At 60.2% G+C, this 13,010-nt stretch overlaps 2 protein-coding genes across 4 annotated transcripts; one reads left to right on the forward strand and one right to left on the reverse strand.

Moving 5' to 3' along the window:
• Positions 1–625: 625 nt before the first annotated feature.
• On the reverse strand, positions 626–12,957 carry Plekhn1 (pleckstrin homology domain containing N1). 3 transcript variants are annotated; one of them, XM_021735924.3, is made up of 16 exons: positions 12,161–12,957; positions 11,971–12,070; positions 9,386–9,532; positions 9,220–9,300; positions 9,073–9,145; positions 8,775–8,902; positions 8,571–8,702; positions 8,406–8,486; positions 7,761–7,830; positions 7,474–7,622; positions 7,206–7,361; positions 6,854–6,997; positions 6,488–6,697; positions 6,152–6,379; positions 5,869–5,917; positions 626–5,781 (listed from the first exon to the last, which is right to left on the reverse strand). In XM_021735924.3, the coding sequence occupies exons 1-16, from the start codon at positions 12,241–12,243 to the stop codon at positions 5,693–5,695; spliced, it is 1,920 nt and encodes a 639-aa protein (XP_021591599.1). In that variant the 5' UTR covers positions 12,244–12,957; the 3' UTR covers positions 626–5,692. The 3 variants fall into 3 exon arrangements, with proteins under 3 accessions (XP_021591599.1, XP_077883398.1, XP_021591598.1); XM_078027272.1 differs by having other exon boundaries at positions 626–5,917; positions 6,557–6,697; positions 8,406–8,480; XM_021735923.3 differs by having other exon boundaries at positions 626–5,917; positions 6,557–6,697.
• Perm1 (PPARGC1 and ESRR induced regulator, muscle 1) lies at positions 826–5,180 on the forward strand. Its single transcript, XM_005339274.4, has 3 exons — positions 826–3,256; positions 3,707–3,832; positions 4,115–5,180. The coding sequence occupies exons 1-3, from the start codon at positions 826–828 to the stop codon at positions 4,225–4,227; spliced, it is 2,670 nt and encodes an 889-aa protein (XP_005339331.2). The 3' UTR covers positions 4,228–5,180.
• Positions 12,958–13,010: the final 53 nt, after the last annotated feature.

Raw genomic sequence — 13,010 nt, forward strand, 5'->3', positions numbered from 1 at the left:
TGGTCTCCAGACAGCGTTGGCTCAGGACTGTCCCAGCCAGTGACCTCCTTCCCTCTGGGTCTGGCCGTGTCTCACCCAGAGCCTAAGAGCAGCCCCATGGAGGCAGAGGCTGGCTCTCAGCAGCTCAGGTGAACTCAGCCAGGGGTGCAGATCCTGAGGGTCACGTGAGGGGCCATGGGGATCAGGGACGCAGCTCTGCTCTGTGACATCCAGCCCAAGCTTTTCCTGCTGACCTCTGAGCCAGCTCTGACCTTGGTGAGCTCAGAGGAATCTTGTCCCAGCCGAAGCTGGTGAAGGTCATTGCCCAAGGCTGGTCACCTCCTGGACACTTGCAGCCTCCAGTCTATGACCTGCTGCCAACTAGAGCATGCTGGGACCGCCCAGGGCTGACCATCTCCGGGGGCCCTGATCCCCGGCGGGTTGTCCTGGTGCAGTCTGCTCTGAGGGAGCAGAGGCAGTCAGGAGGTCAGAAGGCTGCTGAGCAGGGCTCAGGGCTGCTGGAGGGGGCAGGCAAATGCCACGAGTGCTGGTTTACCCACGAATCCAGGGTCATGTTTGATTGCAGGAAGGTGGCAGTGTGTTGTGATAAGGTTACCATTTAGAGATGATTAGGAGACCAGGCAAGTGGGAGCCGAGGATTTTTTTAATTCAGAAGAAAGGTTTTTGCTTTCTTTCAGGGTGGAGATGGTGTACCAAGGAGATGGGGGGCACCCCTGGGGTGGGTGGGGTGGTAGCCAGGTGAGCAGATTAGTGCCCAGAGCCTGGACCTGTGAAGACTCCACCCAGCCCCAAGTTCTGCTGCCTCTCCAGCACCTCTGTTGACCCATGATGGACAACTTCCAGTACAGCGTCCAGCTCAGTGACCAGGACTGGGCTGAGTTCTCTGCCACTGCTGATGAGTGTGGTCTCCTGCAGGCTGGCCTAGCCTCTGGAGATGAGCTCTTGTCCAGTGATATTGACCAAGGGGACAGCAGTGGCAGCAGCCCCCCTGGGCCCCCACCCCTTCTTACTGGGCAGCTTGCTCCCAGGAGGAGGGGCTGTCAGAGCTGTGAAGAGGAGGACGCCGTGGCCACAGGACAGCTGGTCAGAAGGTCTCAGGGTGAGCCTGTCCTGGCTCTGGGACCTGGTCAGCAGGCAGCCGGCACGTCCGCACAGTCAGAAGCTCTTCTGTCCCTTGGCTCAGGTGCTGCCCCTCCCGGTCAGTGCTCAGTCCTCCCACGGTCAGCAGCTTCCAGAAAGGAGATGCAGAGGCTCCTGCAGGGCCCGGCCCCCTGCCCCCCTGGTGAGCCCCCTCGGAGTCCCGAGTCTCCTGGCTTCAGCCCCACCTCCCAGAAACCCCCCGACAGCCCTGGAGCCCCAGCACGGAGCCCTGGGCGCAAGAAGAGACGTACTGTGGGCGCAAAGGGGGGAGGGCGCTCAGGAGCCCCAGGCCCTGCTGTTGCCCATCTGGGCTCCCTGCTGCCCACTGAGACCAGGCCTGAGGAGGGCACTGGCCTGGCTGGGTCCAAGGGCAAGGGGTTTGTGGCTGCGGCAGCAAAGCTGACAGCAGGAGCCCAGCAGGACACACTGGAGCCAGACTCTGCAGGTGCTCCGGAGCTGAGTGTTTGTCCCCCTGAGCATGCTGCCAGTCCAGGGCCAGGCTGGGGTCTGTGTACACCTGTGCCTGTCACTGAGCAAGGTACAGACCAGACCAGAATAACTCCTAGAGCTGAGCTACCCACGGTATCCACATCTGTTCAGGAAACTCACCCAAATGTCTCCCCAGCTAAGCCAGATGTGGCTCTGTCTACACCTGCCTCCAAGCCTCAAATTGACATGGGTCTGTCTATACCTGCTTGCAAGATTCAACCCAACACGAATCTGTGTGTGCTTGACTCTGAGCCTCAACCTGATGTGGCTTTCTCTACACCTGCCTCCAAATCTCAGTCTGACATGGCTTCATCTACACCTGCCTCTGCACCTCCACCCAACGTGGGTCTGTCTGTGCCTGCCTCTGAGTCTCAACCCAATGTGGCTTTGTCTGTGCCTGCCTCCAAACCTCAGTCTGATGTGACTTTGTCTACACCTGCATGCAAGCCTCAACCCAACATGGCTTCATCTACATCTCCCTCTGAAAGTCTACCCAACATGGATTTTTCTACACCTGCCTCCAAACTCCAACCTGATGAGGCTTTATCTACACCTGCCTCCAAGCCTCAACCTGACACGGCCATGTCTACATCTGCCTCTGAGCCTCAGCGTGTCCAGACTGGATCTACACCTGTCTCCACACCAAGAGTGTGTGTGGACCTGCATGCAGCAGCGGTGGATTCCCCTACTCTTGTCTCTGTGGCCCTGCCGTGCACAGCTCTGCCGCACTCTGTTTCCAAGGCTCAGTCTGAAGCACCTGTATCCACACCTGCCCCCAGAGCCAGTGCTGCTGAGCCCTCCTGGGCCCCTGTCCCCCAAGCAGGGTCTGACACTGTGGGGACAGAGGTGATGGTTCCTCCTGGGGGACCCCAAGAGAAGCCCAGAGAGCAGCCCTCTGAAGGGACCCCAGGACCCCCTGAGGGCGAGGCCCTGCAGGGCCCCATGCAGGCTCCCAAGAGGAAGAAGGTACGATTTTCTATGGCAGTGCCCAGACCGGAGAAGCCAAGGTCAGCAGGGGCCGAGGGCCCACCCTCTCCAGTCACACCCCGGCCCTCAGCCCTCAGAATGGCAATGGGGGGCCATGAGGGGTCTGCAGCCTGGAACGCTGTGGCAGTTGGGCCCCGGCCCCCCCAGCCACGGATCCTCAAGCACCTGCCGCCCCCTGCCCCTTCTGCTTCGGTGAGGCCTGGACTGGGCAGCAGCTATGCAGTAACCCTCCCAGAGGCCTATGAGTTCTTCTTTTGTGACACCATTGAGGAGGAGGACGAAAGTGTGGCAGAGGAGGGAGCCAGCCAGGCCCTAGGCGAAGTCCAGTGGCCGGACACATGCGAGTTCTTCTTCCGGGATTTCCAGGGCCAGATGCCCCAGCATCGGGGGTGCTGTTCCCCAGCTGCAGCCCCGCTCCCGAGGGTCGAGGCTGTGCCAGTGGCACCCCCTGGTGACCCGGTGCCCATTTCTATCCCTGAGGCCTACGAACACTTCCTGGAGGAGGATGGGTTTGGGGGTGTGCTGCCATCCCTTCTCCAGCTGCGGGCCTCAGAGCACCCCGGGGAAGCGGGGCCCAGGATCTCGCCTGAGCCCAGCCCAGCCACAGCGGAACAACTCAGCCTGGCGGTCAGGCGGGCAGGTGCGTTCTGCTTAGGCCCTAAGTCCATCCAGGTCTGGGAACACACTGTCCAGGGAGCCCAGCCAGAAGGCCTATGGGGGTGGGGAGGGAGCATGATCTTGGGTCACCAGCCTCTGGGTGGGGGGGCCTTGGGAACCTGTGGGGAGGTCAGGGCAAGCTCCAGGAATCCCAGGACAGAGTCCACATGGGGCGGCTGAGGCCAGGCACCACGGCCATTCAGGGGTCTGACCTGAGTCCAGGCCCAAATGCCGGGAAAGCCCATCTCTAAATCACCTCTAACAGGATGGGTGCTGGGGTGCTCTGACTTGGGCCTGAGTGAGGCAGGTACACATGTCCCAGGGTGGACGTGTCCTGGCAGGCGTGCCCAGGGCAGATGTGTCGGGGGGACGTGTCCTGGCAGGCGTGTCTCGGGGTGCAGCAGTCAAGCTCTGGTGTACTTCTCTCTCCTAGGGGAGCTCTGCAGTCCCCTGGCCTCCTCTCCCTTCAGTCAGAAGGACATGTGTCTGGTGTTTGTGGCTTTTGCCACCTGGGCTGTGAGAACCTCAGATCTACATACCCCGGACGCTTGGAAAACAGGTGTGGGGCTCTGGGGGCAGAGGGAGCTTGTGCCTAGGAGTCAGAAGGAGGGGCTTCCTTGTTCAGCCTCACCTGGGCCCTAGGGAGGAGGTGTGCACCGAGGGAGGAGGTGTGCGCTGGAGGCACAGGTTCTCCCCAGCTCTGCTTCTCCCCTGCCAACTGGCTTCCACCCCATTGCTCTGTCCCCCTGGCCTTGTCCTGCCCTCTGAGGACTGAGTCATGTGGCCAGAAGGGGATGACTGGCAGGAGCCGGCACCAGGAGACCTTGTGCTTCTCTTTCAGTCTTGCTGGCCAACCTTGGCACCATCTCTGCCATCCGCTACTTCCGCAGGCGTGTGAGGCGAGGGCGCAGTCCCAGCCGCAGCTGTAGCCGCAGCCCAAGTCCCACCTCCTAGCAGCCAGACCTGGACCACGAAGACGCAGGACAGGAGACAAGCATGGTGCCAGGAGGTGCTGCCCTCCTCCTTGCCCTCTGACCCCTGTCTTCCAGGGCGTCCAGGAGGGAGCCAGTGTCTGTGGGGCTGGCTCCCTTGGACTCCACCTGAGGCCCAGCCAGGGGCTGAGGCCGCTCCCCTCCCCTTGGAGGAAGGAAATTTGGAATTCTGGGTGGGTAGGGACTGAGCAGGGAACTAGTTAATAGGGTATTGAATTAGCAAATGAAAAGCACAGGGCATCCAGTTAAATTTGAATTTCAGACATGCAATATTTGGGATAAATTTACACTAAGAAATTATTGTTGATGATCTGAAATCTAACTTAACTGGGCATTGTGTTTCATCTGGTTATAGGTTGGGGGGAAGTGGCAGGAGAAGATACTGGAATTAGGAGTGGCAGAGAGGGGCAAGGCAGTGCTGGTTTGGGTGGAGTCAGGACAGGGATGCTAGGGGCCATAGGAGCTACGGGCATGTTCTAGGGCATCTGCCCTGCTCACAAGAGCCTCTTGAACCCTGAGCCCCCAAGGACATGGTCAAGGTAGTGGTGGTGGGCAGACCTGGGCAGATGCCCAGACACCTCCAGTGGTTGCTGCGGCCCCTGTGGTGGGGAGTCTGTGGGGCAGGACCTTGGCTCCTCGGAGGAGACCTGGATGAGGATTCAGGCAGAACCTGGTGGCCTCACCCATGAGGACTTGGCTTGGAATTGTCCCTGCTCCCCTGGGTCAGCTGGTGTGGAGGTCAAGGCTGAGAGAGTCAGAGATGGGGTGGGAAGGTGAGTGGGGCCGGAGGTGGCAGAGCAGTGGCAGGGGGTCTGCCCAGGGCAGTGTGCACAGGGTCTTCAGGATGCTGGGAGATTCCTGGTTCCTTGGTGGAGGACACAGGTAGACAGCACCAATAAAATCTCCTCTCTCTTCCTTGTTCATGGCATCGGTGTCTGACTAGCCCCATCCATACACCCCAGCACTGACCCCCACCCCGGCCCACTTTGAGGGACACCTTCATGCCTGTGCTGGTTCACACCTTGAGACCGAGGAGCCTCATGCTCCAACGTCACACACTCAGACCCTGCCAACCTGACCTAGCCCTCTGTCCTGCACATCCATGTGGCCCCCAACTTCCAGGTTAAGTTCCCTCCCTGAGGGCAGAGCTGCAGATGGCATCTGCAGATGTTCAGCACCTCCCTGAAGACCCTGGCTGGGTTGTGGTCAGCCACGCAGCCAGGGTGTCCCCAGGGATGAGGCGCCTATTCTTAGCTATTCCAGCTGCTACCCATCTGCCCTCAGGTCCTGGACACTCCTTGGACTTGCTGGGGTCAGACCCACGCTGGGGATTTGACATGGGTCAAAAGATTAGGTGACTGCAGATCCCTCTCCAGGGTCAGAACCAGACAAATGTGGTTCTGACAAGCAGCCCTGGCCAGGGGCCATCAGATCCACTGGATGAGCCCCCCCTCTGCCTCAAGCCTTCGGAGCCGTGGCCATTTCTGGTGGGAGGAAGATGAAGTCTTGTCACCATCTGGGAGGGAGGGCAGAGACCCATCAGCCTGCAGGAAGCTACATCCTGGTTCGTACTTACCCCCAGGGAGGCAGGAACCCCACTCACCTGAGGGAGGTGGCAGAGGGCTGGGTGACACTTCCCTGGCAGGGGAGACCTGGGAACCCCAAACCACAAGTCTGAGAGCAGGGCAGATCCCCGGGAAGGGAGCATAAAGATCAGCCTGGAACCTGCCACAGCCCTCCCATCGTTGTCTCCTGGCCCTGCTTGCCCCACATTCTCCTGTTTCTCTCTCTCCTGCTCCCTCCAAGTTCTAGGTCTGCCCAGCACCCTCTGGGCCCAGGGACTGGGCCTCATCACCCCTCCTCCCACAGTGGGGGCTGCTACTCACAAGCTGAGGGGAATCTGGGGGCTGTGGACCCCGGTTCTTGATGGAACCCCGGTGTCTCCGAGAAGCCCGGGACTGCAGGGCTCCTTTCCTGGACACCAAATGGGGAGCTGGGGGGCCAGGAGAGCTGGAGAGTCCAGAGCAGGGGTCAGAGACAGGCACAGACACAGGGACCGAGGGGAATGGGCTGGAAGGCTCTGGTGCAGGTGAGCTTCGTACTGCACTGAGGAACTGCCAGGAGAATGTGGGTAACGTGAGGCCCTGGGGGAGGGCCACCAGGGAGCACAGGGATTCCTGCCCCAGGCACCCCCTTAGCCTCCCGTCAGAGCCTGAGCTAACCTCAGGTTTTGGCATCTCCCTGACTTCAGGCTGTGGCACATTCAGCCCTGTCACCAGCAGGCCACTGACCTCATCCAGGCCCCTGATGTCTGCGATCCTGCGATGGGAAGTGGCAGGTGGGGTGTAGGGATCAGCATACAGCGGGGAGTGTGGTGCCTCCAGGGGCTGCTCTGGGGCCTCTGGGCCACACTCCAGGCCCAGCCTGCCCACCTGAACAAAGGTGTGGAAGAGACAGTCCTGGAGTTAGAAGAGGCAGAACCTCTATCTGCATGAAAGAGGCCTTGGGAGCTGCAGGCCCAGCCAGGCTGAGAGATCAGGCCAGGGAGGCAGGGCAGGAGGGAAAGCCACCCTGCAGGGCTGGGCCACCTGGGTCAGGTCCAGATGCAAGTGTGGTGGTACGGCAGGACCAGGCAGCTCCCCTCGGGCCTGGCCCCTCGACCGGCTGCTGCGCCTCAGATCTGCTCTCCGTTGGCCAATGCTGGCACAGTCAGATTCAGAATTGGGCTGGCCCTGTGGGGGACCAAAACCTTCCAGAAAGTTCTCTTGGCCCTTCCCACTCAGTCCTGAGGCCCCATGGCACTCCCTCCAGTCTAAGTCCCCCCAACCCAGGAACCAGGGTCCAGGCTGAGGTTGATGAGGCATGGGAACCAGTCTCCCAGGCACACAGAAGCCTCATGCTTCCTACCCCTCTTCCTCAGCCAGTCCCCCACGTACTCACAGGTGCAGGCTGGGCAGGAGCAGGGCAGCCTGCAGTGGACGGCACTGAGGACTCAGGGAGGGAGTGGCTGGTGCGGTTGGAGGGGGGCGCTGGGCACCCTGAATCCCAGCTGGTCCGTCCATCAGAGGAAAGTGAGCCTCGGACACCACCTGTGACCTGGGCAGTCAGGGGATGAGCTGGGTGGCCAGTCCCTCTCCCCACCCACCCATGTCTGGACCCACCCCTCTATCCCCAGGGCCTGAGCCAAGGTACTGCTGCTGCCCCTCACCTGTGTGGGCCCCTGCAGGCCTGGGAAGCTCTCAGGGTTGAGCAGCAGGGGGCCCCCATCCTGTCTGGAAACCCTCTGGAGGCAGAGCAGCCAGTGGCGGTAATCTTCATGACTGGCACACAGCACCCGGATGGTATGGATGAGTCGGCCTGTACACAGACTCCATGAGGTGGGGCCTGGCAGCACAGGGTACCCCACAGAGTCCCCATAAAGAGCTGGGCTGTCCACCAGGCTCACCCACCTTCCCCCGGCCCCAAGGCAGGGGCAGAGTCTGGGTCAGAACCGACCTGAGATCAGGAATGAGCGGGTCTGCTTCTCTTCCAGGTCGATGTGGATGGCAGTGAGTGGCAGCTCCCCCTGTGGGCAGTGAGTGAGGCCTAGGCCTTCCTGGGAGCAGCCCCAGTCCCTGCCTGGCCCCATCCCCCAGTCTTCCAGAGCTGGGCTGGGCACCCAGACAGTCCAGCACCAAGGCCAGTTCCCTGAGGGAGTGGGGCAGCTAGAGTCTGTCCTGGGGACATCATCACCCAGGTCTGCTCACCAACTCACGTAGCAGATGGGGATTGACCCCCAGGCAGGGAAGCCCCTGTGTGTCTCCTCAGTGTACAACAGTGACATGCTCACTGGCATGTAAGCACATGCCCATCAGGCAGCAGGGGCACATACCAATGACTCCCAGGAGTGGTCCCACCTCATGCCACCTGCCCAAGGGCGATGATCTGGCTGTGGCTGAGGGCCCTTCAGGATGAGGAGGGTGCTCCAGGGAGGAACTCTTTCACCTCAGAGCTGAGACCAGACTGACCAGGCAGTGAGCCAGATGGGTGGAGCCCTGTGCTCTGTCCCAACAGGCCTCGACATACAGGTTCTCCCCGAGTTGCCGCCCCCACTCCACACAGCATGCCTCCCTGGGCAGGTCCACCCTGTGGAGGGCCCACCTTAAAGGCAATCCCATCTGGTTCCTCAGAGAAGATGGCCAGGGATGTGGGGTACAGGACCAGGAGCCGATCCCACTGCTCCTGCAAGGGGTCAAAAGACAGCATGGGTGGGGCTGGGCACCAGGGGCTGCCCCACCCCCCCTACCTGCCCCACATCCCCTCCACCTGTGAAGGCAGGTGCTGCAGCTTGACCCTTGAGGCACAGATGGCACTGCCCACAGATTCACGCCCAGATGCCCTCCGCAGCCAGGTCAGACGGCGCTGCAGGGACCAGGGGAGCTCATCCCCTGAGGGGCCCTGTGGAGGAGGCCATCAGGGTAGGCTGGCAGGGAAAGAGCGGGGAGGGGCTGGCAGGTTCCTGACACTGACCTGCGGGGGCGCAGAGTGGCAGCGCCGCAGTCCCCCCACCAGGGCCATCTGCTTTTCCAAGTGGTAGAGCCAGCAGCGGAGCTCATCTTCACTGGGGCAGAGAACGAGGAGTGGGGCGGGCAGTGGGCCTGGGGGTGGAGGAGCAGTGTGGGCTGAGGTGGGCCCAAGCTTGGAGCCCCCGAGTCCAAGCACAGGCCCCTCTCCAAGGGATCTGTGCAGACTGATCCATGGCCCTGGCTGGGAGGCACCTTCTAGAAGGCCTTCACGTACCTGTGATCTGGAAGTGTCCTTCACATACCTGTGATCTGGAAGCCATGCTCTCCAGTCTCCTCGAGGGGGCAGATGCTCAACTCCACCAGCGGCAGCAGCCCCTGACAGAGAACAGGTAGTAGCAGCTGCAGGAACTCTCAGGGGCCTGTCCCCCACCCTTGCCCAGGCCCCTTACCTGGAATGTGAGTCCTGCAGAACTGTGAGCCTGGAAGTAGAGGTGGGAAGGGAACAGCTCCAGGTAGCAGTCACTGGTATCCTGGGGAGAGCAGATGCCCATATGAGGGACTGGGTCAGACAGGATGGTGGGGTATGGGTCCCTGAGCATGCCCCCCAGCCCCCACCTGGCTGTGCTGGAACCGCAGCTGGACCTTGGCATAGTGTACCACCTTGCCCAGGTTCCTCACGGGCACCTTCCGCCGCCCCTTCTTGAACACACTCAGGATGGGCTGCTCCAAGTTCTCTGGCTGATTCTCCAGGCCTGGAAAGTCCTAGGGGAGTAGGGCTTGGGGAGTGGCTAGATAGGGCCAGCAACCCCAACTCATTACTCAGCCACCCACATAGGCCTGACCTGTCCATGCCAGGCCACACAACACACACAGGCAGATGCACACAGCCTGTATACATGGAATGGTGGCAGAATACACAACATGCACACACACACACAGCTCCCCAGTCCATGCTACCTGGTCTAGCAGTGACAGAGAAGTTGGGACTCGGTGGAGTCAACCCTTATCTTCACCTCCTCCTGGTTCTGCAGCTCTGTTTTGTTTGTTCAATCTCCCCAGACTTTTCAAAGGAGTTTTGGGGGTGTCTGGGTGAGGTAGTGCATAAAACCCTGCCTTTTAACAATAAACTGGTAAATGTTTAATACCTGATTCTATAAGCAAAAACAGACAAAAAAAAAAAAAAAGAAAAGAAAAAAGCAAAAACCCAAGCCCTGATCTGTAATATCCACCAATTTCCTTGGTGTAAATATTCCCACTGCAGCCTGCTTGGATACCAACATGAGTTCTGGGTGCTCAAGTGCTAGTTGCTCTAGCATACCAAGCATGGGCCTCAGTCTCTCACACAAAAACGGCAATGACTAAGGGTTCTCTGCGACCTGCCCCTCCACTCTTTCTCCCTCTCTTTCTCTCAAATCAGGCACATGTCTGAATCAGGCTGTTCCCTTGGCTGGGGCCACTCAGCACTGACTCTCCACTTTGCTCAGCTCTCACCTTCTCCCTGGCTGCACCCTCTTCTAAAATTCCAGCCTTTCCTGTTCTAGTTAGCTGCCTGACCACAGTTGACTTACTCTATTTCTACTTAGTCGTCCTGTCTATCTGCCACTGCTGAGTCTCCAGGGCCTGGAACGAACGTGCTGGTGGGGGTGTCAATGCATTATGCTGAAGGGAAGGAAGAAGGGCCAATGTCTACACAGCACTTAGGTAGTCCTGGCAGGGCGTTCCTTCTCTACAAATGGGGGCTCTGATATCAGAGCCAGGGTCAGATAGGAGTCAGGTGCTAAGGGACTGGAGAGGACTGTGACCTACTAGCCTAGGGGCAAATTCTATTGGGAGTCACATTTGGGTTACCTGCAGGGCTGCTGTGTCCTGGCCAAGTCAAGCTGCCCCTTGGGCAAGCCTAGGAATGTGAACAGACAGATCACAGTTCCCCCAGCTTCTCTGCCTCTGGGAGGGGCCTTTTGCACCCACACCCAGTGTGGGAAATGATTCCAGATGACACTCTGGAAAAAATAGGCCATGAATCGGTAAGGGCTACGCCACTGGTCCTGTGGCCTAGGTCAGCCTTGGGGCCCGGGAAGGACAGCTAGGAACTACAGTAGGGATGGAAGCATGGATGCTGTCCAAGCCTGGCCAGGGCCCTCCCTGGCCCCTATCTCCCAAGGCTCAAGGGGTCTTGACCCTTTTCCAAGGGAGGGCCACTAGGGACACTATGCCTCATGGGACTCCCTCCAGGGTCACACTGCCTATCCTGGGCTGAACAGAGAGAGTCAGGGTCTGAGATGTAGCCCCTTCTCTGAGGCAGCTTAGTTTCTGAAGCCAGCAGCTGACTGCAAGAACCCTGAGACCTTAGACAGGGGACAGGGGATGACACGGGGTCCCAGCCTGGTGGGACAGTGAGAAAGGTAGGCTCTGGGAGCCCATGCCAGCTGCTTCAGGCCTGGACCCGAGTCCTTGCCCCCACTTCCAGCATAAGATCCGCAGGCAGGGTCCCACAGGAGGGAGCTTCAGTCTAGGTTCTGCCCAAACCAGTGCCAGCTGTTGGCGAAAGAGGCTAGGGCTCCTCTACTCGGCCAGTCCATCGTCCCACAGGGGCACCCTCAGTTCCTTCAGGAGAAGTAGCCTCAACAAGTGCTTAGTGGTCACTTCCTTTCTGTGCTGGGGCAGGAGGCACCAGCATAGGTAGGATTGCAGTGGGCAGTGGATATCTGGGAGCACCTTCCTGCGAGATCCTGAAGGAGAAACTAAGGCCTGCAGTAGGTGACCAGCTGGCTCTCTGTCGCCTGAAACCCTTTACTTTCTCAAGCGACATCACCCAAAGAACTGCAGCTGAGATGCGAGCGCTCCACGGGTGAGCTGGAGATCCAAGCGGGCGCCGCCTACCCCGAGAAGCCCCGCCCCAGGCCAGGCGCGCGGCTCACCACTGACTCAGTCCCAGTCTGGGTTTCGTTCTGGGCTAGACTTTCGGCGGATGAGCTTCCCAGGGCGGGGCAGTGTCCACTTCCTCACCTCCCTTTGGATCTAAATCCCCTGAGCTGACTGGGATGACCCTTAGCTGTGCAAAACCGCGACGCACGCGCTGGCATACGACACCGAAGAGAGCGCAGAGCTGCGCTCAGACCCCAGGCCTGGCGACAGATGGGGACCTCGCCACCCCGACACCACGGGCAGCTGCCGCGCCGGCGGACACGCCCTCGGCTCACCGTCCCCGGGATGTAGTAGAAGATCTTGTCTGCCGCGGCGTCCCCGTCGGGGCCAGCCTCGGAGCCGAACAGGCCCGCCAGCTTCCTCGAGGCGTCCTCTCTGGGGACGAGTGAAAGGGGGTCTGGGGCTCGGCCTTCGGTCGGGTCGAGGGAGACCGTGTTCCCGGGTGGCCGAGGCCGCCCCTCTCACCTATTTCCCTTCAGCGAGGGTTTCCTGGAGAAGGAGGCCCGCAGCCTCCTGGGGGTCTGAGGGACGCAGTGGCTGTTCCCCATGGGTCCCAGCGGCGGCTGGCTGGGACCGAGCCGGCAGACAGGTCTGGGTCCCTGGGTCGGGATCCTCCTGCCCCTGCCTCCCAGGAGCGGGCGGGGTTGTGGGACGGCTCCCCGCCTACTCAGGGGTGGGGGGAGGAGCCTTCCTGGGAGGGGCTTGGTTCCACCTGAGCCCAGCCTCCCAATCGACCTGGGCTCTTCTCCACAGCACCTCCTCAGGTGGGGACCAGAGCTTCCAGCCTCCCAGGAGGATCAGCAGCGCCTGCTCTGTGGGCACCACGCCTGCCTGTGTTCAGGTTGGGGGTGACTGGGCACTAGAGCCCAGGAATCCAGTGACCTTCCCTTCTAGTTGCCCACCCCCCAACCTGAGCACACATCCGGTTTTTATGCTTATCCCAATTGGTCTGAGTCACTAGGAACTGTCAAGAGTGTGCTCACCCTCAGCCACAGAAGCAGGAGTTTGCAACCATGGGGAAGGGGAAGCCAGAAGCCTGGCGCCAATTCTCACTCCAAGCATAAGTCAGAGTCCCCAAGACTTAACTAAATGCAAGGTCACACATTTCCCAGTTGCCCAGACAGTAATGGCAGCGTGGAGGGCCTATCCTCCACAAGTGATCCCAACCCCAAAACCTGGAATGTCACAGGGAATTTTCAGGACCAGGTAGCCCACCTCCCCTGCCTCCCCCTGCAAAAGTGCTACCTTGCAGTCCCCAGGCACTAATGCTCCCTTTTCAGCCACGCTGCACACTTGTCCACAGAACCTCACACTA

This window comes from Ictidomys tridecemlineatus, chromosome 11 (genome assembly GCF_052094955.1).
Source record: "Ictidomys tridecemlineatus isolate mIctTri1 chromosome 11, mIctTri1.hap1, whole genome shotgun sequence".
NCBI lineage: Eukaryota > Metazoa > Chordata > Mammalia > Rodentia > Sciuridae > Ictidomys > Ictidomys tridecemlineatus.